This window comes from Danio aesculapii, chromosome 12, assembly GCF_903798145.1.
Source record: "Danio aesculapii chromosome 12, fDanAes4.1, whole genome shotgun sequence".
Lineage (NCBI taxonomy): Eukaryota > Metazoa > Chordata > Actinopteri > Cypriniformes > Danionidae > Danio > Danio aesculapii.
In genome coordinates this window covers 37,040,311-37,066,908 of record NC_079446.1, presented here as the reverse complement: position 1 = coordinate 37,066,908, position 26,598 = coordinate 37,040,311, and the positions used below count along the sequence as shown (strand labels likewise).

The following is a 26,598-nucleotide window of genomic DNA, read 5'->3' as shown; positions in this document are numbered from 1 at the left end:
TCAAGAAAACTGTGAAAGAAAAGAATACTTTTAGCTTCAGAAGTAATGCACTAAATAAAATTGACAAAGTAATGCCTAGTTCACACTACAGGATCTTAAACATCGGCAGATCGCTGTTCTGTTCACACTACATGACTTGATTTTGTGTCTTTTAATCTCTGTGGTGTTCACACTACTCGACACTACGTAAATGATCCACAAGAGGGGGGTCAGCTGGCCTCTTTGATGCGTTGTTCAGTAGCACCGAGCACCCGCAGATTTCTTCCCGATCTGTCGGCGAGCTTGTTAACTTCCAAATCGGGCTCAAATCAGGCTTAAAATCCTGTAGTGTGAACTAGGCTTAAAACGCCTTTTCAGATTTTTCAGAAGCATCAAAAAATATTTTGATATTACATTCCATGTAAACATTTAACATTTAGTTTAGTTCTAATTTTGCAGTGTAAATAATGTCATTTGAATTGTAAGTCCTACAGTACCTTGGTATAACTTAATGCAATAATCAAATGTAAGAAATTTGAAAATTATTCATTTAATTAAAAAAAAAACTTGACTACAAGTAGATGCGTGCAATCAAAGAGCAGACACTTTGAACAATGTAACATCAAAACAGATGGTTCAGTTTGGACTGAGGTAAGAAACACTTTTCATTAGTGATAGATTAATGACACCAACATCTCATACTCAATTGACAGAATGTTGTACTTAGGCACGCTACACTAAAGCTGCAAGTGGTATGGACTTTGAAGTGTAAGAATTTTCCTTAAACCTATTGTTCAAATTTACTACCCAGTTGGTGGCTGTTTTTGCCCCATTGACTTCCATTATAACAACTTTTTTTTGATTGCAAAACCATGACAGCAAATAATCACGCATTCTTGATTGTTGCTGGTTTTCCCTGTTGGGAAGAGGTACAATTTGTTTTTGTTTTTCCTTTTGATGATCGGTTAGGACCATTAACAATTTAGATAGGCCTGTGCAAAAACATTTCTGGCTTTTATATGGAGTACTATGGAGTAAAAAGCAAATTATAGTGTGCGTCCAGAAATACACTTACTGTGTTAAGTGTTTTCTGAAAGCTGAGGTGTTTATTTAGATTTTCTCAGACATATCAAGGTATGTGCACTAAGCTGTTTTTGCACTGCAATTGATGATCAATAATAAATCTTACAAATTGTACCTCTTCACAACAGGGGAAAGCGGTAACAATCAAGAATGCACGATTATATGCTGTCATTGCATTGTACGAAAAAAAAAAGTGAATATAATGGAGGTCAATGGGGCAAAAACAGTCACCGACATAACGGCAGGGTTGTAAATTTGCCCAGAGTTTATTGTTGAGTTTTTGAAAATGTTCAAAAGCATTTTCACAATGTGTCAAAGTAAGATTGGTCACCAAAAATCATTCAATTTGCTGAAAGAAAGAGAAAGTTGAGTCCAAATTAAGCCTCAATCACCACAGAGTAGATGAAAACATCCCCAACAGCATAAAGGTTAATGCTATTTTAGGTTTATAATATAAAAACACACTAACAGAGTAATTTACAAAATTTACAATTACAAAAAGACGAGTCAACACAAACCTTATTTTGACAGACCAGTCAACAATATAAAGGGGTTCATAGATCATGTTACAAAATAAAGGAGTTCACAAATCAGGTTACAAAGAATCTTGAAATCAAACACCATCATAATGTCATTAATCGGTGATTTTAAAAACAACAATAATATAAAAACACACTAACGTGTTTACAATGTACAAAGTAATGTATTATAATAGACAAAAAAAGAATCTAAACCAACCTTATATTGGCAGTAAAGATGTTCAGGGCTCTCCTTTGAGAAGAGATGAGCTGTACTGCATTTTATTTCCCATCCATGACCTTTATGGACACACACACACACACACACACACACACACACACACACACACACACACACACACACACACACACACACACACACACACACACACACACACACACACACACACAAAGCATTTTTTTATTTTCTTTCCTCTGTTAAACACAAAATATTAACCATATATTTTGTAGAATATTATAAATCAGCAGTTATTGCCTTCAATGCATGATTTCGTTATCTGTGGTTTTAAATCAATAATATAAAAACACATTAACACATGTATAGGTTAGATGAAGTCACTAGTGTTTAAGAATTTAAACCAACCTCTGCTGGAAGTAAAGATGTTCAGGTCTCTCTTAAGAATCTGGCAATACCAGAGGTGAGCTGTACTGGATTTTTTTTCTTCCACAAACTTTATGAACACACACACACACACACACACACACACACACACACACACAAAAGATGTTAATAACAACTGTCAGTTGAGTGCTTGATAAAGTCACTAATGTTAAGGAGTTTAAACCAACCTCTGCTGAAAGTAAAGATGTTCAGGTCTCTCCTTTAAGAATTAGAGATGAGCTGTACTGGATTTTGTTCTTCCAAAATCTCTATGGGCAGACTAAAAACGTTGGCAAATATTCAGACAACGCAAAGCACTTCACAGACGCTTTAAGTAAACATTATGACGGGATTAACGTTACTTTAAATCAGCCGCCCCACGCGATATTAATTTAACAGCAAGTTTATTCAGGGGCAGTCAAGATAACTGAGGTGATATTTATTCTGTTCCACAAAACATTTAATTAATGAGTAAGCGTGATGAATGCCAGTACACATAACATTTCAGATAATCTGCAACCGCTGCGTATGCTAACTTTACTATGGCCTTGGAACAATACAAAAAATATATACATATTTAACCAACCATTATAAACGAATAAAGAAACACGTACCGGCACAGTGACGTTAAACACTCACATTCTCTTCACAAATATGGCACCAAAACAAATCATATCTATTCTTATGCTTAAAATTCTTGTGAAATGCTCTTGTTATTTGTTTACTCATCAACTTCTCTATGTTGTTCGCTTTTAGAAACCCCAAAGCTTTTCCGCCTTTAAGTGCAAAATAGCTTTTCTGGCAAAATTTCTCATTTATGTCAACACTTGCTGCACTGGTCTGAGCTTAAATGATTAGTTGTGAGTTTTGCTGTGCCAGCAGTCCAGCGGCACATGGCTTTAGACCCCTGAAAGCACCAGAGAGACTAACAAGACATCTTAAGCACTTCTTATAGGCATACCTCATAAATATAGATTTACTCACTCACTTTCTCCTTATCCTTTCCCCCCTCTTTTCTCCAGATTAGGGATGAACTGAGAATGAATGTCAACCAGCAACCTCACATGGCCTCTCCTTATGGGCAGCCTCAGCCAGGGTATCAGCGTTACCCTCAGCCAGGGTATCAGCGCAACCCTCAGCCAGGGTATCAGCGCTACCCTCAGCCAGGGTATCAGCGCTACCCCCAGCCTGGATATGGGGATGGTCATGTGCCATCGGGAGATCCGGCTCAGTATGCACCATATAACGGCCCGGGCTCTGGCTACCAACAAGGTCCACCGCAAGGTAAGGGGTGCTGAAAGTACACAATGATTGCAACTTGTTCAGGATACATGTTGATGACGGGGTATTATCATTTAATAGGAATTTAAGGTGTACTGGGAAAAAAAATAGAAAACAACAGTCAGTTTCATCCCAATTTCCTCTGTTTATCAATCATCTCCTGTTTCACATTTCAGTCCCATTTTTCACTGCTCTGTTTCTTGTATTGCAGGATATTCTCCTTATGCAAGCTTTCCCTCTAAGACTCTCACAACAAACTTAGTCTCTGACCTGTCCTCCTCCTCTCCTCTTGACTTAGGTAACTGGTTTAACTCTGCTTAACAGCCTTTCCTCTTCTCTATTACCTGTGATTCATTATTAAATTTTGTACTTTTTCTCACCATGTTCCCTCTTCACTATGGTCTCGGTATATTATATTTGGAAAACAGTGTAATATTCTTATCATTGAGTACTGTCCTGTACACATGAATGAAGATGGTTTCTTAATGGCACAGAGGGCCTAAACCTCTCTAAAATCCAGAGGGACTTGAATTATTAAATTATTTAAAAATAGTTGTTGTTGTGACAAATGTTTCAGTAGCAAATTTAAACAATTTGTTGTCTTTAAAAAATGTTAAATTAAATCACAGATGATCTGAAGGGTGTTTTGATGGTTCCTCTCTGTTGTCCTTTAGATGCATTTTTTTAAAACAATTTTAAAACATTTATGCAATGTTATAAGCCAGTACCTGTTCAACATAATATATGAGTTAGGTTCATCTGTATGATAATCTGGCTTCCATTGGCATGAGACATGTGGACAATTAAAATAAGCTGTAGCTGTACAAACAGTTTACTATAGGAAGTCCATAATATGTTGCCTAAGTGTTTTATTGCATTAGATGCGAGTTGTGATATATAATTTGAGTGTTCCTTATGTAATGTCTGAAGTAATTTATTACACACAAAATATTTATAGGAAAATTGGTTAAATCTCCTCATCATTTAGACAAGAAGGTTTTTGTATAAGATACATATTCGAAACTTATTCTTGTGGGAAGTCGTCCAACATGTTGCGTGGTTGAGCTTTAGGTGTTCTGGTTTGGGGGAGATATCTTATTCTGACCACTGTCTTTTAAACTTTGCTTCTTATCATGTGTGTGTTCGTCCATCATAAAAAAGGCAAACATGCCTAAACAAGCTTTAAAAATCCCCTGCCGTTCAATGTAGGTCCCACATTTTTTTTTTTACAGCTAGGTTATTTATTTACCTAAAATGAGGCCCAATCCCAGTTCTATTTTTGTACCCTTCCCCTTGGCCCTTAAAACAGAGTATGAAGGGGAAGGGCTTCAAAATCCTTAGAAATGGGACAGCACTACAGCACCTGTACACGTCATCATATGTCATCACGATCTTTTGCTTCATATGAGATCAGACGATCACGACTGCTGTAGTTATTCCAGTTGTTTTATTTTTTGGTATTTATCTTCAGGAAATTACTGAAGGCATATATTATGCTATTATGACTGTCTGTGGCAGTAAGATCGTAACTGTATTGTCCATTTAAAACAGTGGCCATATTCATCTATGTAAACACAAAAAAACATCATTAACATTATAAAAAACACTGTTCAAAGCTGGTTCCCAGCCACTAGACTTTCCTGACGGGGTATTCGAGTGTCATCGAGTGTCAAAATGTTGTGGGACTACTATACAGGAGTTATTATTATGGATTGTAGATTGCGAAGTTTAGATTATTTTATTTTTTTCAAGCATGATGGTAAAACACGAGCGCGGTTATGAATGTATAAAAACATGTGCTTATCCTGACTTCCGGGTGTAACTATCCTGCTGTTAATGCTGGTGTATACTGGGAAATTTTCTTGCCCCTTGGTTTCAAGTGTGGTCCTGAGAAATCTTCGTTCGAAGGGCTATTCACCCTTTCCCTCTTAGCCTTACACCTTCAAGCTAAAGAGAATTGGGACACCCCTACCCCTTCATGGGAACACGCAAAACGAGGGGTAAGGGTAAGGAGAAGGGCTAAGGGGTAGAATTGGGATTGGGCCTTTGTTTCTCAAAGATAATCATAAAAGTTGGAGTTAAAAAGTGTTGCTGGATGATGTATTTATTTGCCTATTGCCTGTTTCCATGAAGGCATGAGAGGATCCCCCACCTCAGAGGCACCACCTGTCTCAGGTGCCCAGAGCTATTCGCAGTTTGGGCAAGGAGAGACTCAAAATGGACCACCTCCAATGGTAGCTCCACCACAGAGGTCAGTGAAGTCATTTTGCTTTCGCTCTCTTATCTTATATGTTAATATACAATATCTGTCAAAAGTTTGGGGTTAGTAGGATTTTTGTTTAAAATGTTTAAAAATAAACTCATCCTGCTCACCAAGGCTGCATTTATTTAATCAAAAATAAAGTACAAAATGTTATTACACTATAAAATAACTGTTCAAAAGTAGTGTATAATTTAATATAATTATAATTACATTTATTCCAGTGATTTTAAAGATGATTTTTCAGCTTCATTACTTCAGTCTTCAGTCGCATGATCTTTCTAAAATCACTCTGATATTAATTGTTGTTGTTATTTTTATAATTATTATTAATATTTTTATTATGAATGGTAATAGTAATAAATTCAATAATGACTGGAGTAATAATTTTATTTGAAACTACATGAAATAAGAAAGCAGTTATTTAAAATTATATAATATATATAATAAATGCCATCTTGATGAACAGAATTATTTTCTTTAAAAAAAAAACTGTACCCAAACTTTTGACTGGTAGTGTATATTTTTATTATATTTAGTCTATGTCTTACTACTACACTTTTGTGGCTGATGCTGCATAAATGTCAAAAATGTATGCCTTTTTTATATAAATCCAAAATGAAGTATATAATAATTGTTTCTCTCTCATGGTTCTTCCTTTCTTTATTTTTTATTTTTTTATTGAATGTATAGACCTCCAGTGTCTCAACCATACACTCCAAGTGCAGCTAGTCTGTCTGGTCCTCCTCAGCCCCCATACGGCCAGCAGTTTGGATCTCCACCTATTGGCATGCAGCAGATGACCAATCAGATGGCCAGCATGCAGGTTGGCTCCACTGCACCCTCTCCTGCAGGCCCAGGCTATGGTAAAAGACTATTTTGAAACTATAATAACGATTATAATTTGTAGCAGTGCTGTAATAAACTATTTATTATTTTTCTAGCCCCTCCCTCCATGGCTCAGGCTCCAATCTCTGCTGCCTACACACCTTCAGCTCCTCCAACTTTCCCACCCACCTCCTCAGCTCCTTCACAGCCTCCACCTACTGAAGCTGTGGCTCAGGCTCCCCCTCAGCCCTACTATGGAGCTCCACCTCCTGCTCAGCAGCCTTTCCCAAATGCTAACCCGACGTTCTCCTCCGCTGGCCCTACTCAGCCCCAAGATCCACTATCTGTTTCTCAACAGTCTTTTTCTCAAGCTCCAGCCGTCTCTCAGCCTCCTTTTTCCACAGCTCCTCCTCCAGGTCCTACACAGTCATATGGAGGCCCACTTCCTCCAACACAGCCCTCATTTCAAAGAGCTACACTTCCCACTTCCCAGCTCGGCACGTTCCCTGGAGGTCCACCACCCACCTCTGCTCATTCTCAGCTCCCGGGACACATGCCACCTCAACCACCAGTTTCCCAGCCCTCACCATACCACTCAGGTCCCCCACCAACCGCTACTGGGTTTCCACCACAAGTTGGTGCTCCACCAAGGCCTCCCCTTACTGGAATGCAGGGCCCTCCTATGGCATCACAAGGGCCTCCAATGACATCGCATGGGCCACCAGGGGCATCGCAAGGGCCTCCACTGTCATCGCAAGGCCCTACAATGGCACAAGTTAATCATGTACCCCCTTCACAACCTGGTATGCCACCTGGTCCCATTAATGCTTCCCTGTCAGGGCCACCACCACAGCCAGGAATGCAGGGATATCCTCCTCAGCAAAATGGTGAGCATCCGTATGAAAACTAAAAAATATGTTTGAAAAAAATTAATCTTTGCAAGGAATTTCAAAAACTGAAATCAATATTATTAGAAGTAATACAATTAGATGTATTAAAAGACACTTAAAATGATCAGAAATTTAAAAAATACTGAAAATATAATTTTAAAAGTTAAATCCAATAAAATTCTAAATGTAATAAATATTAAATACTATAATTTAATATGCAAATAAATGTGTTTAAGAAAACTGTACTGCTCTAAAACATTCTTACATTTTTATTTATGACTCCACTAATTCTAAAATCAGTATTGCTTTTTTAGATCTGTCTATTAGGAGTATCAGTTAATTATTTTTCGATGCAGGTGCAAACAATTTGGCCTCGGTTCAGAAATAATCATAAGCAGTTATTATGTACTTATGTCATTTATCACATATGCGTTATATGACGGTAGCTTACTATGGCGACAGATGCGAGCGCAAGTGATTAAAATGCTCCAACTACTTAAAAAGCAGATAGCAATTCACTGCTTGGGAGTTTGCTGGACAGTTTTCACTGACAGGGAAGTACATCAGAACCCAGCTAGGAAAAAAGAAAGCTGTAAACTCTCTCTCACTCACTCTCTGTTGCCCCTTTCACCTGCTGGCTTGTTCGTGAGGTACAATTTTATCTCCTCTATCGGCTGTTACAACATTAATGTTACTTTTGGATCCAGACATGAGCGTGTCTGCAGAGCGAGTCTTCTCCACTGCGTTGCCGTCTATAATGGATAAGCTGATCACCGCGGCTGTTTAACATCAGTGTCCCTGTCGCTTTTCGCTGAAGAGCACCAGAGCCGCACTGACTCGCAGCCTTTTCACTCGAGTGATAAATTTAAGAAGTTGTTCAACACTGCTTAAAAAACAAGCGGGAAAATATTTACGTTCGTTTATTTGCTATAAATACTCATGTTGTTCTGTGCATGTACTTGAGTTTTGTTTGATGCATTCAAAGAGTGTTTTCTTTGAGCAGGTAAAATTAAAGGTACAGTCCATAAATCTGACTGCTTGTATTAAAGGCCAAAATTGTATTACAAATAATATATAATTATAATTATAAATTTTAATAGAAAATTGTGTTTATGGGAAGCATCGTCACTGCAGTGTTCGTTGTATTGTAGCGAGACAGAAGATTGATTAGTTAAACAGGAGCTAATCAATACGTAACCTAAGAGGCAGTCAGTGTAAGGAGGATAAAATTGGGGTGATATGATCATATTTTCTAGACCTGTTAAGACCTCTGGCAGCTGCATTTTGTACTAGCTGAAGTATATTAATAGAGGATGCTGGGCAACCAGCGAACAGAGCATTACAGTAATCTAGCCTAGAAGTCATAAAAGCATGAACTAGCATTTCAGATTTGAGATGCATAGCATACTTCATAACTTGGTAATATTTTTCAGATGAAAGAAGGCGGTTTTTGTGACATGGGAGATATGATTTTTAAAAGTTAAGTTGCTGTGTAATATAACACCCAGATCTTTTACAGTAGAGCTAATGCTAACTTTTCTATCCCTCTAATTGCAGGTCGAGTTGTGAGATCTGCTGTGTACAGGATTTAGGCTCAATAAGTAATAATTCTGTTTTGTCTGAATTTAAGAGAAGAAAATTGTAGGTCATCCAGTCTTTAACATCTTTAATACACTCAGGTAGCTTAGACAGGCTCAGTTAGTAGACAGACTGTGATGCACCGAGAAATCGAATTGAACCGAATCAATGGCATGATAATCATAACCCAACCGTGAGACCAGTGTAGGTTCACACCCCTACTTTTCTATAGCTATAATTTCATTCACCTATTTTTATGCACATTTTGGAAATGCACATGAAAAACGGTTGATGGTAACTCCATGATGTGAATAAGTTTTGAAAATGCGTATTAAAAAAGTATGCACATAACTGAGTAGGATAAACTTTTTATTCGATAAGAAAAGAGCCACATAAACTATGAGGGAAACACTTTTACCGAACATATTCCAGTAAGCGCATTAAAATTATTTCCCTAACAGGTGCCTTCGGGCAAGTCAGAGGGCCTCAGCCTGGCTATGCAGCACCACCATATTCTGGCCAGACAAACTATGGAGCACCACCCGCTGCACCTGCCCCTACACCAGCCGCTCCAAAGAGACTCGATCCTGATTCTATCCCAAGCCCGGTATGAACTTCCCACATCTTACATACACAACAAGGTCATTCTCCACCATTCCCTCCCACTGTTTTGGAGTTAAATGTATTTATCCACCATTTTCAGTACTAATGCACTACCATACACATAACCGCATAGTGTCAGTCAGTACTAAAGGATATTTATGTATGTAGATCTGTGATGTGCTTGTGTTAAGAGGCTTCGCTCTGGAGTCTCCTGTGTCTGATGTGCATGCACTATGGCGGCTTTTAGCAAACATAACATCCATATTCATGGATTTTTCAAGGCTTGGAAATTGTGCACGTGCCGCCACGCAATAACTGCACACATGTCTCCTGTACTGCCTGTTAAACAGTGTGATTAATCAACAGTAATTCTAGGCTTGAAATAAAAACAGAGGAACTGTAACTGTGGTTACACTTCTGTTTATCTTCTCTGCTTTCTCTTTCTTTTTCTTTTGATTTTGCTTCTCTCTCTCTATCCCTCTCCTCTCTTATAATTTGCTGACTAAATTGTTAAAATGTAAAGCAAACCTCTGACATGCCGCCTGTGCAGAAAACAAGACATAGAATAGACCCAGACGCAATCCCCAGTCCAGTAAGTGCCTCGTGTCTCTCTGCTGTTCTGTGTTGTTGTACTGTATCCCTATTTCTCAGTTTCTTGCTCAAGGGGATGCCAATGGTTCAGTCTAAATAAAGAGAATGTGGACCAGATAACCTCCTTACCGAGATGGCCACATCTCCATATCATCCGTTTAACATGTTTTAAAAGAGATTTCACTTGAAAATGTAAATTTCTTTTACTTGCGCTCATTTCAAATAGAGTAATAAATAATAAGTTTTTTTTTTCAAGGCTGCACAAAATCGGATAAATCCAGCATTGTGATATTTTGCTGTGATGTATATTGCAATATAAATACAATTTCACCAGATGACTTGAATATCTCAATTTGGAAAAAAATTGTCATTTTACACTGCCTGACAAAAGTCTTGTTGTTGATCCTAGTTGTAAGAGCAACAAATAATAACTTGACTTCTAGTTGATCATTTGGAAAAGTGGAAGAAGGTTTTTTTTTTTTTCTTTTCTCTATGAATCGTCTATTGAACTCATCCCAATCATCACAAATACTGCAGATGACCTATTGGAACCCACATGGACCCAAGATTCTCACAGAAATCAGTCAAGTTTGGTGATGGAATAAAACATGGTTTATTGTTACATTCAGTATAGGAGGTGTACGAAAGCTGTGCAGAGTGGATGGTGACAGGTATCCTTACATTTGTGCAGCCCATTACATTACAAACCACAGGAGAGGGCAAATTCTTCAGCAGGATAGCGCTCTTATATTTCAGCTTCCACATCAAAGTTCCTGAAAGCAAAGAAGATCAAGGTGCTCCAGGATTGGCCAGCCTAGTCACCAGATATGAACATTATTGAGCATGTCTGGGGCAAGATGGAGAAGTCATTGAAGATGAATCCTAATGAACTCTGGGAGTCCTACAAGAACGCTTTCTTTGCCATTCCAGATGACTTTATTAATAAGTTATTTGAGTCATTGCAGAGATGTATGGATGCAGTCCTCCAAGCTCATGATGGAGTCATACACAATATTAATTCTTTTTCCACTACACCATGGCTTTATATTCAATTACTTTATATTATTTCTGTTAAGTGACAAGACTTTTGTCTAAGCAAAGTCAGACCTTACTGGCCTAATTAAATAATAAAAAATCAAGGCATGATCATATTTTATTTTGGTAAAATAAGCGTAATCTACAGGCCTTTACCTTTCATATAAGCCACTTCTGATACCAAATGATCAACTAGAAGTCAAGTTATTATTTGTTGTTCTAAAATCTTGGATCAACATTGCATATCCTGCGATGTGACTATTGCTAATTATCACATTGCGATATCGATGCTGAAACTATATATTGTGCAGCCCTAACATATAGAGATAAGACATTTTAAGATCTCCCAACTTTCTTCAAAATTTGTTTATTTTTTTAGAGGAAGCTAAGCCAAACTTAAAGAATAACTTGGATTTAAGTTGAATTGAATGATTAGAAGTTCAAGTGGGTTTTCATGCTCATATCTTTTTTTTTTTTTTTTTGTCTGAAAGGTGTTTTAGTTTTTTGATTTAGTATTTATAAGAGAAAACTACAATTCTTTCCAGAAAATGCCTGGAGGTGTGCCATGGGTGGTTCTAATCAGTCAGCTGTGTGTAAATGCGGCTAGCTTCCGCTTAACGGTTGTATATGCAACCCATCATGTACAACCAAAAACACACTTCTTCAAATCCATTCTCCAGCAACTCCATAGTGTGTGCGCTATTCCGTGAGAAGTGGCCATATAAGGAGTTCTTATTGACATCAACTAGAGCCAAAATCTTTCTAAATATTTTTTTGATAAAGGAAAACTTGCAAATCATTTAACACTTGGTCTATTATTTGCATGAGATTCAGACTCTCTAACACTGTAAATAACCCTGAATGCAGAAATTGCACAACTACCCCGTTCCCTTTAAAATTATAGGTAAACTGTCCCTTTAAATCACATTTTCTTTGAACAATTTTAAATAATTGACTCTAGCATTTTACACCATTTAGACTGGTCATTGGTACCCACCCAAAACTGTACATCTCTACTCTCCTGCATGCTATAAAGTGACAGTGTGTGCATGATTGGCAGTGTCCCATTTATGATATAATGCATAGGTGTCAAACTCAGTTCCTGGAGGGCCACATCTGCACAGTTTAGCTTTAACCCTGATTAAACACATCTGATCAAAGTAATGGAGTTCTTCAGCATGTGTGTGTTGAAGCAGGGTTGGTGCTTCAAGCTCATGGGAGTCATTAATTCTTTTTCCACTGCAGCATGACTTTATATTCTGTACTGTACATTATTTCTGTTAAGTGACAAGACTTCTTTCTAAGCAAAGTCAGACCTTACTGTCATAATTAAATAATTAAACTAATAAAAAAAAAATTGAGTTAATAAAAAATAAAAATTGAGTTTTTCAGGCTTGTTTGAAACCTACAGGTAAGTGTGTTGAAGCAGGGTTGGTGCTAAACTGTGTAAGGCTGCGGTCCTCTAGGAATTAAGTTCAACACCACTGGTATACCGGGTTGAACAGTGTCTAATGTGAACATGAATTTAAAGGAATATTCTAAGTTAGAATTTAGTCATTCGGTATCACTAAATTGAACCAACAAAATTTAAATCGACTATGTGTATTGAGATATTATTGGGGTATTACTGATATACAGTTTAAGTCAAACTATTAGCCCTTCCAAGATTTTTTTTTTCTTCTTTTTTTTCTTTTATTTATTTATTTTTTTTTATAGATTTCCCAAATGATGTTTAAAAGAGCCAGAAATTTTTTCACGGTATTTACCATAATATTATTTATCTAGAGAAAGTCTTATTTGTTTTATTCAGGCTAGAATGAAAGCATTTAAAAAAATGTTTAAACCATTTTGAAGTGAGTATTATTATTAATTTTCAAAATATTATATTATTATACAAATTTAGATTTTCTACAGAACAAACCATCGTTACCCAATTATTTGCCTAATTACCATAACTTGCCTGGTTAACCTAATTAACCTAGTTAAGCCTTTAAATGTCACTTTAAACTGAAAACTAATATCTTGAAAAATAACTCAAACTATTACGTACTGTCATCATTGCAAAGATAAAAGAAATCAGTTATTAGAAATGAGATATTATAACTTATGTTTAGAAATGTGTTGAAAACAATTTGTTATGCAGAAATTGGAGGAAAATATAGTGGAGCTAATAATTCAGGAGGACTAATACAGGGTGCCCATGGAGTCTTAAAGTCTTAGTCTTAAATCTCAAAATCAAAATTTTAGGCCTTAAATTTACTGAAATGTTGGGTTGTAGGTCTTTTTTTAAATAGGTCTTAATTTTCCTTTGTTCATGTATTGCTACCCAATCTGGTCAAAACCCATTCAATCACCAACAATCCATCTCGATAAAACATAAAAATTATGTTAACTCTATTTATCATATTTACTGCTGAGGACATCGACCTGGACCGATTGTTGTGCATAGATTGTTTATTATAGTTTTATAACATTTTTTAAGTTTAAAGAAAGATTATGTTGGAAAAAAACAAGTAGATACAAGTAGAGCTAGCTTGTTTTTACACAATATTTAAGTTTAACATTTTTATTATTAAATTATTATTGTATTATTAAATGTATTTATATAAAAAAAAATTTATAGGCCATTCCATCTGGACCATTTGAAAAAATCCTTAGCTTGTAGCCCTTTAGGAGTCTAAAATTTCATTCAAAATGGTCTTAAAATGTCTTCAGTCTTAAATTTAACTTGGTGAATTTGCAGAAACCCTGTAATAATTATGACTTCAACTGTATATTATGATGTGGAATAAATGTGAAAATGACATTTATTTTATTAGAAAATGTTTGGTATTATGGCCAAATTGATGGAGATGCCATATGTCAGGTGCCGTCAATCCTGAATATTCCTTTAATCTGGTTTAGGTGATCAGATGTGGCGATGAACTAACAGATCCTGTCTGGATTATTTCTATATACGCGTAAAGAGGTTTATTGGGTGAAAGGTCAGGGTGTGTTGTGTTTGTTTGTCAATGAAGGTGTGCCGTTCTTTCATAGGCTGCTGTTTGTTCTCTCAGATTCAGGTTATAGAGGATGATAAAACAAACAAGGGAAGTCAAGCTTTCACTACAGGGGTCAGAGGTCAAGCACCACCTCTTGTCACCACCAGATTTCAAGTGAAAGATCAAGGTAAAAATAGAGTTAATTTTAAGCTTTATTTATTCCATTATATTATGCTATTTTTTTATTGACCTGAATCTCTTTAAAGGAAATGCAAGTCCACGCTACATTCGTTGTACAGCCTACAACATGCCCTGCAATTCTGACATGGCCAAACAGTCCCAGGTTCCTCTGGCTGCTGTCATTAAACCACTGGCCACTCTGCCTCCAGATGAGGTAAAAGGATGTATTTGAAGGCTCAATATTGTCATTTGCCTTTAAAATCATTTCAGAAGTATTAATGAAAAGCCCATTTCATTATTTTTGACCGGCAGTCACCGCCATATCTTGTGGATCATGGAGAAAGTGGTCCCATCCGCTGTAATCGCTGTAAGGCCTACATGTGCCCATTCATGCAGTTTATCGAAGGTGGCCGTCGTTTCCAGTGTGGCTTCTGCAGCTGTGTCACCGAGGGTTGGTTTTGCTGCCATAACAGGATTATCATGTTGAATTCATCCAAAATTCATCTAATGTTATGGTTTCTGGTCTGCTTTCTCTCTCTCAGTGCCTTCCCATTACTTCCAGCATCTGGATCACACAGGGAAGAGAGTGGACTGCTATGAACGACCGGAGCTCTCGATGGGAAGTTATGAGTTTATGGCTACTGTGGACTACTGTAAGGTACAGTGTGCATTTCTGTCAGGCCACTACAATCCAGAGGAAATGATAAGGTGCTGATATGTATGGGATTGCTTATTTGAATATTATTTATTGGCAGAACAACAAGTTTCCTCAGCCACCAGCCTTTATTTTCCTGATCGACGTGTCCTACAATGCTGTAAAAAATGGCATGGTGGGAATTGTTTGCCAGGAGCTGAAGACGTTAATGGATTACTTGCCCAGGTGAGAGTGTAAATGAGAAACTGTTAGGAAAAACACAGAAAACCTATGTTTTTGGCATGTACAGCAATGTTGTATTTATTATTCCTGCAGAGAGAATCCTGATGTGGAATCAAATGTTCGAGTTGGCTTTGTCACTTACAATAAAGTACTTCATTTCTATAACGTGAAGGCCTCCCTCGCTCAGCCGCAGATGCTTGTTGTGTCTGATGTGGCTGACATGTTTGTGCCCTTACTGGATGGATTTCTGGTCAATGTCTCAGAGTCCAGAGTGGTTATTGAGAGGTAGGGTATGGAATAGTTTATTTTTTCAAAATTTTTATTTGATTAAAAAAATGCAATAAAACATTGGTATTGTGACATGATTGCTATTTAAGATGACTATTTTATATATGCACTCACGGTCACTTTATTAGGTTGGACCCCGTTTTGTCTTCAGAACTGTCTTAATCCTTCGTGGCATAGATTCAACAAGGTTCTGGAAATATTTCTCAGAGATTTTGGTCCATATTGGCATGAAAGCATCACGCAGTTGCTGCAGATTTGTCGGCTGCATGTTCATGATCTCTCCCGTTCCACCACATCTCAAAGGTGCTCTATTGGATTGAGATCTGGTGACTGTGGAGGCCATTTGAGTACAGTGAACTCATTGTCATGTTCAAGAAACCTGTCTGAGATGATTCGCGCTTTATGACATGGTGCGTTATTCTGCTGTAACTAGCTATCAGAAGATGGGTACAGTGTGGACATAAAGGGATGGACATGGTCAGCAACAATACTCAGGTAGGCTGTGGCGTTGACACGATGCTCAATTGGTACTAATGGACCCAAAGTGTGCAAAGAAAATATTTCCACACCATTACAGCAGCAGCAGCAGCCTGAACCGTTGAGACAAGGCAGGATGGACCAATGCTTTCATGATTTTGATGCCAAATTCTGACCCTACCATCCGAATGTCGCAGCAGAAATCAAGACTCATAAGACCAGGCAACGTTTTTCCAATCTTTTATTGTCCAATTTTGGTGAGTCTGTGCGAATTGTAGCCATAATTTCCTGTTCTTAGCTGACAAGAGTGGCACCCGTGGCTATAGCCCATCCTCCTCAAGGTTTGACGTGTTTTGTCTTCAGAGATGCTCTTCTTCAAAACTCGGTTGTAACGAGTGGTCATTTAAGTTACTGTTGTCTTTCTATCAGCTTGAACCAGTCTGGCCATTTTCCTCTGGCATCATCAAGGCATTTGTGCCCACAGAACTGCCACTCACTGGGTATTTCTCTTTTTCAGACCATTCTCTGTAAACCCTAGAGATGATTGAGCGTGAAAATCCCAGTTGATCAGCAGTTTCTAAAATACTCCAGACCAGTCAGACTAGCAACAACAACCATGCCACGTTCAAAGTGACTTAAATCACCTTTCTTCCTTTTTCTGATGCTCTGTTTGAACTGCAGAAGTTTGTCTTGACCTTGTCTGCATTGAATTGCTGCCATGTGATTGGTTAATTAGAAATTTCCGTTAACGAGCAGTTGGACAGGTGTACCTAATAAAGTGGCCGGTGGGTGTATATAAATGCACAAATAGGTTTTTTTGGACCATCAGCATTATTTATGAAAACATTTTTTTCTTCCTAGCTTGTTGGATCAGATTCCTGAAATGTTTGCAGACACACGGGAAACTGAGACTGTGTTTGGACCTGTCATTCAGGCTGGGCTGGAAGCACTTAAGGTATTTGATCTTATTGCATCACTACAAGATTCACTGTTCACAGCGAAAGTACATTGTCATGTGAATGTTAATTGGCTTATTGTTAGTCAAAATGATGCAGTTATACTTTTAATGCAGAAGCGTTTTATTTATTATGGCTCAAATGTTTTTCATGTCCACTGTGAGTAGAATCATTCAGTAATAATTAGGTTTCTGCTTTGTCATCTAGGCCGCAGACTGTGCTGGTAAACTCTTTATTTTCCACTCATCTCTTCCCATTGCTGAGGCTCCAGGCAAGCTGAAGAATAGGGAGGACAAGAAACTAGTGGGCACTGATAAAGAAAAGGTACTCAGACCTTTTCTCTAAAAAGCATTCACGCTTATTGTGTTTGTATCTGAAAGACTCAATCTGGAACCAATAGTGATGCACTGAAAATACATTATCAGACATGGAGAATTACAGAAACATCACCACAGGAAGCTTTTTAATGTGCTGGTTATTGGGTAGGTTTAAAGAACCACACCTCCTGAAGTTGACCTCTGTTTCTTTTGCAGTCATTGTTCCAGCCGCAAGTTAGTTTTTACAACACCTTAGCCAAGGATTGTGTGGCACAGGGTTGCTGTGTGGACCTTTTCCTTTTTCCCAACCAATATGTTGATGTAGCAACGTTAGGGGTAGTGCCCACTTCAACAGGCGGCTCCATCTATAAGTACACCTACTTCCAGGTAAAAGAAGAACTGCGTCTCAGTCACCATAACCATACAAGAGCAGATAAACAACAAAAAATCTAATAAATTGACACTTTTAATAAACACTTTTTTTCTCTTCTTTTTTAGGCTTCGTCTGACCAGGAGCGTTTCCTTAATGATTTGAGGCGAGATGTGCAAAAGCAGATGGGTTTTGATGCGGTGATGAGGGTCCGCACCAGCACAGGTGAATACATAGGGCTACATGGAAAGGGCTCAGCGTATATGAGTACACTCCTCACAAATTTTTTTTTTTAATTAGTATATTTACAGGATGCTTTACAATGTTATATTTGTGCATATTAGAGCTATACAATAAATCATTTCATTATAGGTATCGCAATGTGCGTATAAACAATAGTCACATCGCAATATATGCAGTGTTGAGACTGAATTATTGACCAGGAGCTTCAGAACACATGTGGTTTGTAGAATCACTGCTAAGTTTAACCATAGTAGAGTGAAGGTTATCATTTGCGTGTGTTTTTAAGTCCTGTGACAGTATGAGTATTTCAAGAGAATATTTTTGTGACGCACAACTTTGAAAGGTGTATTAAAGCCGTTGATCTGTCAGATGTGGTTCAAGCGCGAAAGAAAAACGCTCTCCTAGTTCACGTGTCTGCCATCAGAAATACAGTGTGCGTGTGTGTGTTCCCGACCTGTCAGCTGTTAGCTCAGTGGCTCTTCAATTTCACACACACACGCACACACACACACACACCACTGCATTATAGAGCAAACCAGATTACTTTCATGAAACTTCGGTATGTAAGTCATGCAATTTACAAAAGTGACCAATAAACGTGGGTTACTGATACTCTGCTGGCTGTTCTGCATGTTGATTCTAATAGAGAGCAGTTTAGGTTTCATTTTGTTTGTGTGTAGTATTTACCACGGTATGTGTTTTTTCTGTCATTTCAAAACGCCTCTTTATTTTTACTTTGTGCCAGTCTTTCAATCAATCTGTCAGTGGGACAAGACGTGTGTGTCAAACATTTTGGTGAATTACATTTGTTTAGGTTGGTTATATATTTGAAAAAAGACAGAAACTGTTGACTTAAGCGATGGTGAGGCTTCATTACAACCGCACAAAGATGCAGTCTGGAGGTAAGGGAAAATGACTCGCAGCAGTTGTGATCCATCCTATTCGATCGCAATTCTTTTTTAAATAATCAGTCCAGGAGGTGGTGCTGATCAACAACAGTATTAGTTCAAAGACATTAAAAGCAAGTAAAATGGAGTAAAACTATAATTTCAAAGCTGTCAGAATGTGACTGTTTACACACATCAACTGCTGACTGGAAGTTCTTAGCATTCTCCCTGCATGTACACGCAAAATATAATGCGTAATTTTGCGTTCTAAGAAAAAGGTCTATATGAAAAAAGTTTTTCTTACTTTAGTTTTTGCCTGGTTTCTAGTCCATATATCTACATTTCAAAAGTCAAAACATTATTTTTTTCTTCCCCTAATGGCAGATCATTTTGCTTGTTTTAAGGAAATACTCTTAATTTTCTTAATTTTCTTATTTCTTCTGAAGATGAATATAATATAAACACAAGTCTTTTTTTTTTTTCTTTTTGGTAAAAATAGGATCCAAATCTCTCCCATTTTGAGGCCCACGACAGCGTTGCGTAGGAGTGCAGTTCCCTGCCCACTAAATTTGACAGCAGCATAGTAACATGTCTCCATAGTAACGTGTATAATCATATTCACAAGACGAGCACAAAGTAACCGGGATTAAACGATCTGTTCAGCTCTCTATGATCCACAGCACCTCAAGAATGAGTTTTACAAGTTTTAACATTTCTAAAACAGTGCATGTTAGTAATAAAGACAATAAAATCACTAAGTAATGCTTAACCACAGCTGCATGTCAGTAGCCTACAACTATAAGAATTCTCAATCCTGGTTCATGGACTTAAATCAGGGTTATTTTGTACATTTAACAAAACAGATATCCATACAGCAGTGAATAGTAACGTGTATTATCAATTAATCGTTGTTGTAAAAAGGGCTTTAATTAACTCCACAACAAATACATCAAATAACTGTTGGGAAAGTTCTTAATGTAGTAAGGGAGATCAGCTTTATTCTTGTCTGTCACTGTGCTGCTTATGTGGGAGACACAGCAGGACAAGCTACACCAATCAGAGCAATAGTGAGCGATCTCTTTGGCTCTGACAGGCACATGGGAAAAGTGGGCGGGGAGAAACCGCTCATTTGCATTAATGGCACAGGCAACAAGAACAGCTGCAAAGTCAAAACAGCTCAAATTTCCAATAAACACAAAGGTATAATAAATGATCTTATTGGTATTTTGAGCTGAAACTTTGACACATTCTGGAGACACAAAAGGCTTATCTTAAATCTTGAAAAAGGGGTAAAATAGCCGACCTCAAAACAAAACAATAATACAAAAGTTCACATCCTGTTTAAATATGTTCACCGGTGCCATTTATGTACATATAAAATATAAAATATCTGTCAAATCTTAGCACAATTTGTCAGTTCATGAAATATATTTTATTTGTTACCTTTTGATTTTCAATCAAGCTAAAACAGAACACAATTAAACCATAATGGCTCATGTTCCATTGTCACCAGCATGCAATGAATCTTGTAATAGTCTGGGCTGAGAAGGATCCATCTGTTGTGTCTTTCATTGCCTGGGAATCAAAGGATGCATCTGGAGGCTATGTTTGAAGGAGACTTCAAATTGGGGCAGCCTTCATCATGTCAGTGTGACTCAGTCGGCCTTTGAATGTGTCCTTCGAAAGATGCAGCTTTCGAGTTGCAAATGCTTTACTTTTTTGATCCCATTTACACCATTCAAAATGTCCTTTCTTGGTGATGAAGCAGAATTTTCAACAGCTATTGCTTCATGGTCTTTCTTTGTCTTGAATGACCTTTTAAGAAGTAATTCTGGTAACACTTTACAATAAGGTTATGTTATATAATTGTAGTTAATGGAATTACAAACATGAACCCTCAATGAACAATACATTGATCACAGTATTTGTTCATGTTAGTTAACGAAAATACATTGAATGTACGTCATTCGTTGTGTGTGTGTGTATGTATGTATGTATGTATGTATGTATGTATGTATGTATATATATATATATATATATATATATATATATATATATATATATATATATATATATATATATATATATATATACACAACGAATGACGTACATTCAATGTATTTCACACACACACACACACACACACACACACACACACACACACACACACACACACACACACACACGTGTATAATATATGTGCATGTGTGATTTATATATATTTTTTATAAATTAGTAATAATTTCTTAGTTGTAGACCACTTTCAAAGAGGTACAGTCATTGTTTTATAATGGTTTAGTGTGAGTTTAACTTCTCTGTGGTGCTATGGCAGGGATCCGGGCAACAGACTTCTTCGGCTCCTTTTACATGAGCAACACCACAGATGTAGAGCTGGCAGGACTAGACTGTGACAAAACCGTCACTGTAGAGTTCAGACATGACGACAAGCTCAGCGAGGAGACTGGAGCTCTCATGCAGGTCTGTGTCTACTCTTACACACACATGTGAAGCGTCAGCTACACTGAATTCAGTCCCCTCAACATTTAATGATCTAAGCTGTGCTCACCTTTTTTCCCTGTACTGTGTATCTCTCGTTTCAGTGTGCTGTTCTGTACACCAGCTGCAGTGGCCAGCGACGGCTACGGGTCCATAACATGGCAGTCAACTGCTGCTCTCAGCTGGCAGACCTGTACAGGAACTGTGAGACTGACACCATCATCAACTTCTTTGTCAAATATGGTGAGTGAAACCACACACACCAATTGGATCAACACCTTTTCTCTATGGGCATGATCGGTTACTCCAATAACATTTTTTAATTTAGTTGTCTTTTTTTTTTCTCCCATCTCTTTCTAGTTGCGCGATTTTTAAAAAGGTTGTAATTAAAAATATATATATATTTGATGAGCCTGGGTGATTAATCGAAAAGTAACCGAAATCGACATTAAGAATCTATAATCACTCTAGTTTTTCGCAGGTCGATTTATTTATTTATTTTTAGATTACTTATTGCATGTGGAGTCACATGACCCCGCTCTGTTTATACTTCTGCGTCAAGCGCACGTAGATGGTCCAGTACAGCGTTTGCGCAGTCTAATGAACGCTGATTTGACTGGAGCGACCATGACTGGAAGCTGCGTCAGAGATGCCTTGAGACGGCATATTTTCCATTACATTAAAATTATTATTTACATTAAAATATTTGTTTCCAGAAGATGCTAGAATGCACTGTTTAAAATATTATTTACAAAATATACAAGAGTTATTTTATTTAGAAAAGATACTGCTTATTTTCTACTTTTAATATGAAAAACATTATTTATTTTCACTTTTTTTATTTTAGGCAACGTGTGTTTAAATTTCAGCTGTTCAAACGTTGATGTTCAATAAATAATCAGAGATAGTAGATATTGTGTTTCCTTCAATTGTTTTAAAATCAAGCCATGCACGCTTCATTCAAAAATCTCTCACTTGTAATATGTGAGCATATTTACTGTACAAAACCTGTCATTGAACTGTGAGGGCATAGAAATAATAAATAAGTAAAGTAATCATTCATTAATCGAAATAGTTAAACTGTTCAGTTAATTGAGATTTTGATTTTGGGCCAAATCGTCCAGCCCTAATATTTAATTGATGTCATAATAATCAACACATACCGTTTGAGATTCTTTATGGCATTATTACAAATTTGACTTGTTTGTCACAGTATAGGACATTTGAAATGTTTTTTTGATCAATGTGATTTGACTAAGTTGATGTGTTTCCAGCATATCGAAGTGTACTCAGCAGTCCTACAAAGAATGTACGTGATAGCCTGGTGAATCAGTGTGCACAGATCTTGGCCTGTTACCGAAAGAACTGTGCCAGTCCATCTTCAGCAGGGCAGGTAAATATTGGAATCCTACTGTCATAACCCACACACAAAAACCATCATTTGTTTTGAAACAACTTTTGAGGGATACATTTTTACAAGAGCTATTTTCAAATTGTTACATCATTTTACATTGAATCTGATGAGTCTATTCATTTTTTATTTTTATTTTTTATAATTGCTGGAGTAAATGAGAAATGAGCCATGTAGCATTAAAATATAATTGAATGCACTCATTTTAAAACTATACTTGGTTCACCCCCAAAAAAGTATTTGCCATTTTTTTCATAGAATAGTTTTTCTTTGTGTTCAAAAGTAGGGGAAAAAAACAGGTTTGGAACTACTTGAGGGTAAAAAAAATTGAAAAAATAAATACATTTTCGGATGAACTAAGTACACAGTGTGAGGGGAAAGTATTCAACACGTCATGTTTTTTGGGGGTGGGGGGGAGGATATTCTAAAGGAGCTGTTGACGTGGAATTGAACCAGATTTTGGTAAACCCAAACAATACAAACAAAAATAAAACAAAACTAAAAAATCAGAAAAATGAGTTATGTGTTATAACAATGGAATCACACAAGGAGAAAGCACTGAACTACTGAAACATATTTAATACTTTATATAAAAGGCTTTTTTGGGGACGGCAGCTTAAAGACGCCTCTCATATGGAGAATGAAGTCACATGCATTGTTGAAGTCTGTGGAAAAACTCACACCTGAGCAAAGTGTAAAAATCTTGATGGTTCTGTAGGTCTCGTCTATCAAATCTGATCTTTATTTTGTTTTTTCTATTGAATTCGAGTCAGGTGATTGGCTGGGCCATTCTACATTTGATTTGCTTTCTCTCGAAACATTTGATAGTTTGCTTGGCTGTGTTTTGGATCATTGTCTTGCTGAAATGTCCACCCTGATTTCATCTTCATCATCCTGATAATGTAGATGTTGGACTCAAGCAGCTATTATTAATTTACAAAGATGAAGTGCAGAGGGTTGCTGAAGAACTACTGAGAGATTTATGCTGTCTGGGCTTTCACTGCCTTTCTACACCTCCCTTTCTTCATGTGCTCAATACTTTTTCCCTGTGTCATTTGTTTTTATTACACATAACTTAATTAGTAAAATAATTAACATTGTTTTCATTGCATATATGGGTTTCTTTGGTTGTTTCCAACATATGGTGAAAAATTCAATTTTCTGAGAAAAATGGTGACATGTTCAATACTGTATTTCCATAGTTTAAAGAATGTTGGAAATGGGAGGCTTAGAGACAGGCTTAGTAGAAAAAAAATACTATGGATGTAAATGGCTACCGGTTAGATGTGAATTATAGAAGCATGATAAAACTAGTTGTTATGAATCATTAGAATAGCACTTGAATTTTATATATATATATATATATATATATATATATATATATATATATATATATATATATATATATATATATATATATATATATATATATATATTTCTCTTAGGACATAATCTCTAAAAATGCAATCTTGTATCATTTTCTTGTCTGTGTGCAGTTGATTTTGCCAGAATGTATGAAGCTGCTGCCAGTGTATCTGAACTGCGTGTTGAAGAGTGACGTTCTGCAGCCCGGGGCGGACGTCTCCCTGGATGACCGTGCCTACTTGAGACAGCTGGTCAGTGCTATGGATGTGGCAGAGAGCCATGTGTTCTTCTACCCTCGGCTGCTTCCGCTGGTGAGAGACAAACACAATAAAATCACCACAGTTGATATTGTAATGGAGCTGTTGTGGTTACGGTATTTCCACTGTTTCCCTGCAGCAAAAGTTGGATGCGGAGAGCACGTGTCTGCCTGTGGCTGTCAGAGACTCAGAGGAGAGACTGTCCAGAGGAGGAGTCTATCTGTTAGAGAACGGACTGAACATTTTCGTTTGGGTCGGGGTCAATGCCCAACAGGAACTGCTTCAGAACATATTTGGCACACCTGCCTTCAGTCAGATAGACCCCAGTATGGTACGACCCCTTATGAATGATATGTTTATGTAAATCACATATTATTAAGCATGAATTGTGTATTAATGTAAAACCAAACAGAGTATCGCTTGTGAGCCCAGATTAGACTTGATTCATTTAACCCAGGACTCTTGAACTAGTTTTGCATGCTGTATATTTTTTAAATATTATGCGCACATTGGCAATTTTTGTGTGTGTGTGTGTTTTGCTGGTTTAGACCTCTCTGCCGGCTTTGGATAATCCTTTTTCAAAGAGACTGAAGGAGATTATCGAGTCCATCAGGGCACAGCGCTCACGATACATGAAGGTAAATACGTCACAGGGCTTGATATTACGCTTTTGCAGAAATGAAAATGTTGTTTGCTTGGGTTCCTTTTTTACTCTTTAGTGCAATGATTTTATTGGTAGCAAAATGATGCAAACTTTAGCAATGTAAAGTCAAGAACGATAACCCAGTATTTATGTACATCATCAGGATATAGAAAACAGGAAGTTGTTCTCAGTCCAGATTAATGTTCAATCTGTGATTTAAGTGGAAGGATCACGTAAATAAATGATCAAAATAAAAGTTTTCAGTTGTCATTTAGATGAAAAATAGCAATCGAGAAGAAATTTAGGCCCCATTTACACTAATACATATAAGTTTTAAGAAGGCGTTTTAGAATGAAAACAATTCATGTCCACACTGGTGTTTCATCTAGCGTTTTTGAAAAGCTCCCCATCCACACTATAACGCTGAAAACGCACATCATGTGACCACACGCACGCACTCATGCACGCACGCGCGCACACACAGACACACACAGACACACTCTGGCATCCACCGCAGCGTATGTGCACCTCTGAGCTCCAGGCAATCAGCAGGTGCTTTGAGCACGTCTACCCATATGAGAGCAGCTCACGCCGGACAGTTTATTATGAATCTACCGCTGGATCTAATCTCACTACATTTGTTAAGTGATGTTTAATTAATCTTGTTGTCTATATCTGACGACATATTCCACTACTTTGGTCTTTTGAATTTATTACTTGTTCTCAGGTAACATGTTTTGGCTTAGATAGGTTAATATAGTGCATAGATAGGTTAATATATTAATTAATGTAACCGCATACACTGATTCTGCACATTTGACTGATTGCTTGCATTTATTTCCTATAATGTATAAACTTATTGTATGTTATGCTTTTATAATGGCCATTATTGATTTATTAAAACTGATATTCCGTAAAAGACAGGGTATGTTTCATATTTTCAAAGAAAATTAAAGGAGGCAATAATGTCATAGGCTCTGTTTTGTTATAAATATGCATACAGTGAAGATGACGGTCATTTAAATATGCAGCTACATGACGCCTCAACATTTTTGGTGTCTGTTAAGTAGCTAATATCAAAATGAAAATAGACAGTTCCTTATATCATGTTTTGATTTTATTGGTAAGAAAGTGAAGCAATGTAGCCAGGGTGATATAAATGAGGTTATAAAGTACACTGTTGCTGAATGAAAATAAAACTGTTGGAAAAATTAAAAAACCCAAAATGACATGATTACACACAGTTTTTAAAAAAAGTTCAGTTTGTGGAAAGGAGTTCAATTCTCATGTGAAATTGTACAGGGAAGAAGCCAGTCAGTAGAGTTTATAGCTAAATATTTAGCAGTGTTTGAATGTCCTTTATGACACAATTCATTAAAAATAAATATAAAATGACTTTCATTACTAGCTGAATTAAAAAAGCACCTAAATTAAAAATTTTGTGATTTAAATCTATTTTCCACTCGTATATCAGCAAATATTTTGCAGTGATTGCATGTCTTATACTGCATTAATTAAAATAGAAGTCCATTGCATGTCAATTACTACATTAATTAAAATAGAAGTAAAATAACATTAATTA

At 37.0% G+C, this 26,598-nt stretch overlaps 1 protein-coding gene across 4 annotated transcripts in view; it reads left to right on the top strand.

The window, feature by feature from the left end:
* Window positions 1-26,598, top strand: part of sec24c (SEC24 homolog C, COPII coat complex component) — a 35,266-nt gene that overhangs the window by 6,222 nt on the left and 2,446 nt on the right. The window contains exons 2-24 of one of the 4 annotated variants that reach the window (XM_056468965.1): window positions 3,225-3,486; window positions 3,695-3,781; window positions 5,617-5,734; window positions 6,437-6,609; window positions 6,688-7,458; window positions 9,501-9,646; window positions 10,166-10,234; window positions 14,325-14,436; window positions 14,516-14,643; window positions 14,742-14,880; window positions 14,972-15,087; window positions 15,185-15,309; window positions 15,400-15,591; window positions 16,933-17,026; window positions 17,235-17,351; window positions 17,561-17,731; window positions 17,843-17,939; window positions 21,177-21,322; window positions 21,445-21,583; window positions 22,615-22,733; window positions 24,248-24,427; window positions 24,513-24,704; window positions 24,922-25,011. In XM_056468965.1, the coding sequence (XP_056324940.1) occupies window positions 3,243-3,486; window positions 3,695-3,781; window positions 5,617-5,734; window positions 6,437-6,609; window positions 6,688-7,458; window positions 9,501-9,646; window positions 10,166-10,234; window positions 14,325-14,436; window positions 14,516-14,643; window positions 14,742-14,880; window positions 14,972-15,087; window positions 15,185-15,309; window positions 15,400-15,591; window positions 16,933-17,026; window positions 17,235-17,351; window positions 17,561-17,731; window positions 17,843-17,939; window positions 21,177-21,322; window positions 21,445-21,583; window positions 22,615-22,733; window positions 24,248-24,427; window positions 24,513-24,704; window positions 24,922-25,011 (3,765 nt within the window). In that variant the 5' untranslated portion in view covers window positions 3,225-3,242. The remainder of the gene's footprint in view (window positions 1-3,224; window positions 3,487-3,694; window positions 3,782-5,616; window positions 5,735-6,436; window positions 6,610-6,687; window positions 7,459-9,500; window positions 9,647-10,165; window positions 10,235-14,324; window positions 14,437-14,515; window positions 14,644-14,741; window positions 14,881-14,971; window positions 15,088-15,184; window positions 15,310-15,399; window positions 15,592-16,932; window positions 17,027-17,234; window positions 17,352-17,560; window positions 17,732-17,842; window positions 17,940-21,176; window positions 21,323-21,444; window positions 21,584-22,614; window positions 22,734-24,247; window positions 24,428-24,512; window positions 24,705-24,921; window positions 25,012-26,598) is intronic. The other 3 variants (XM_056468967.1, XM_056468966.1, XM_056468968.1) reach the window with 3 other exon arrangements.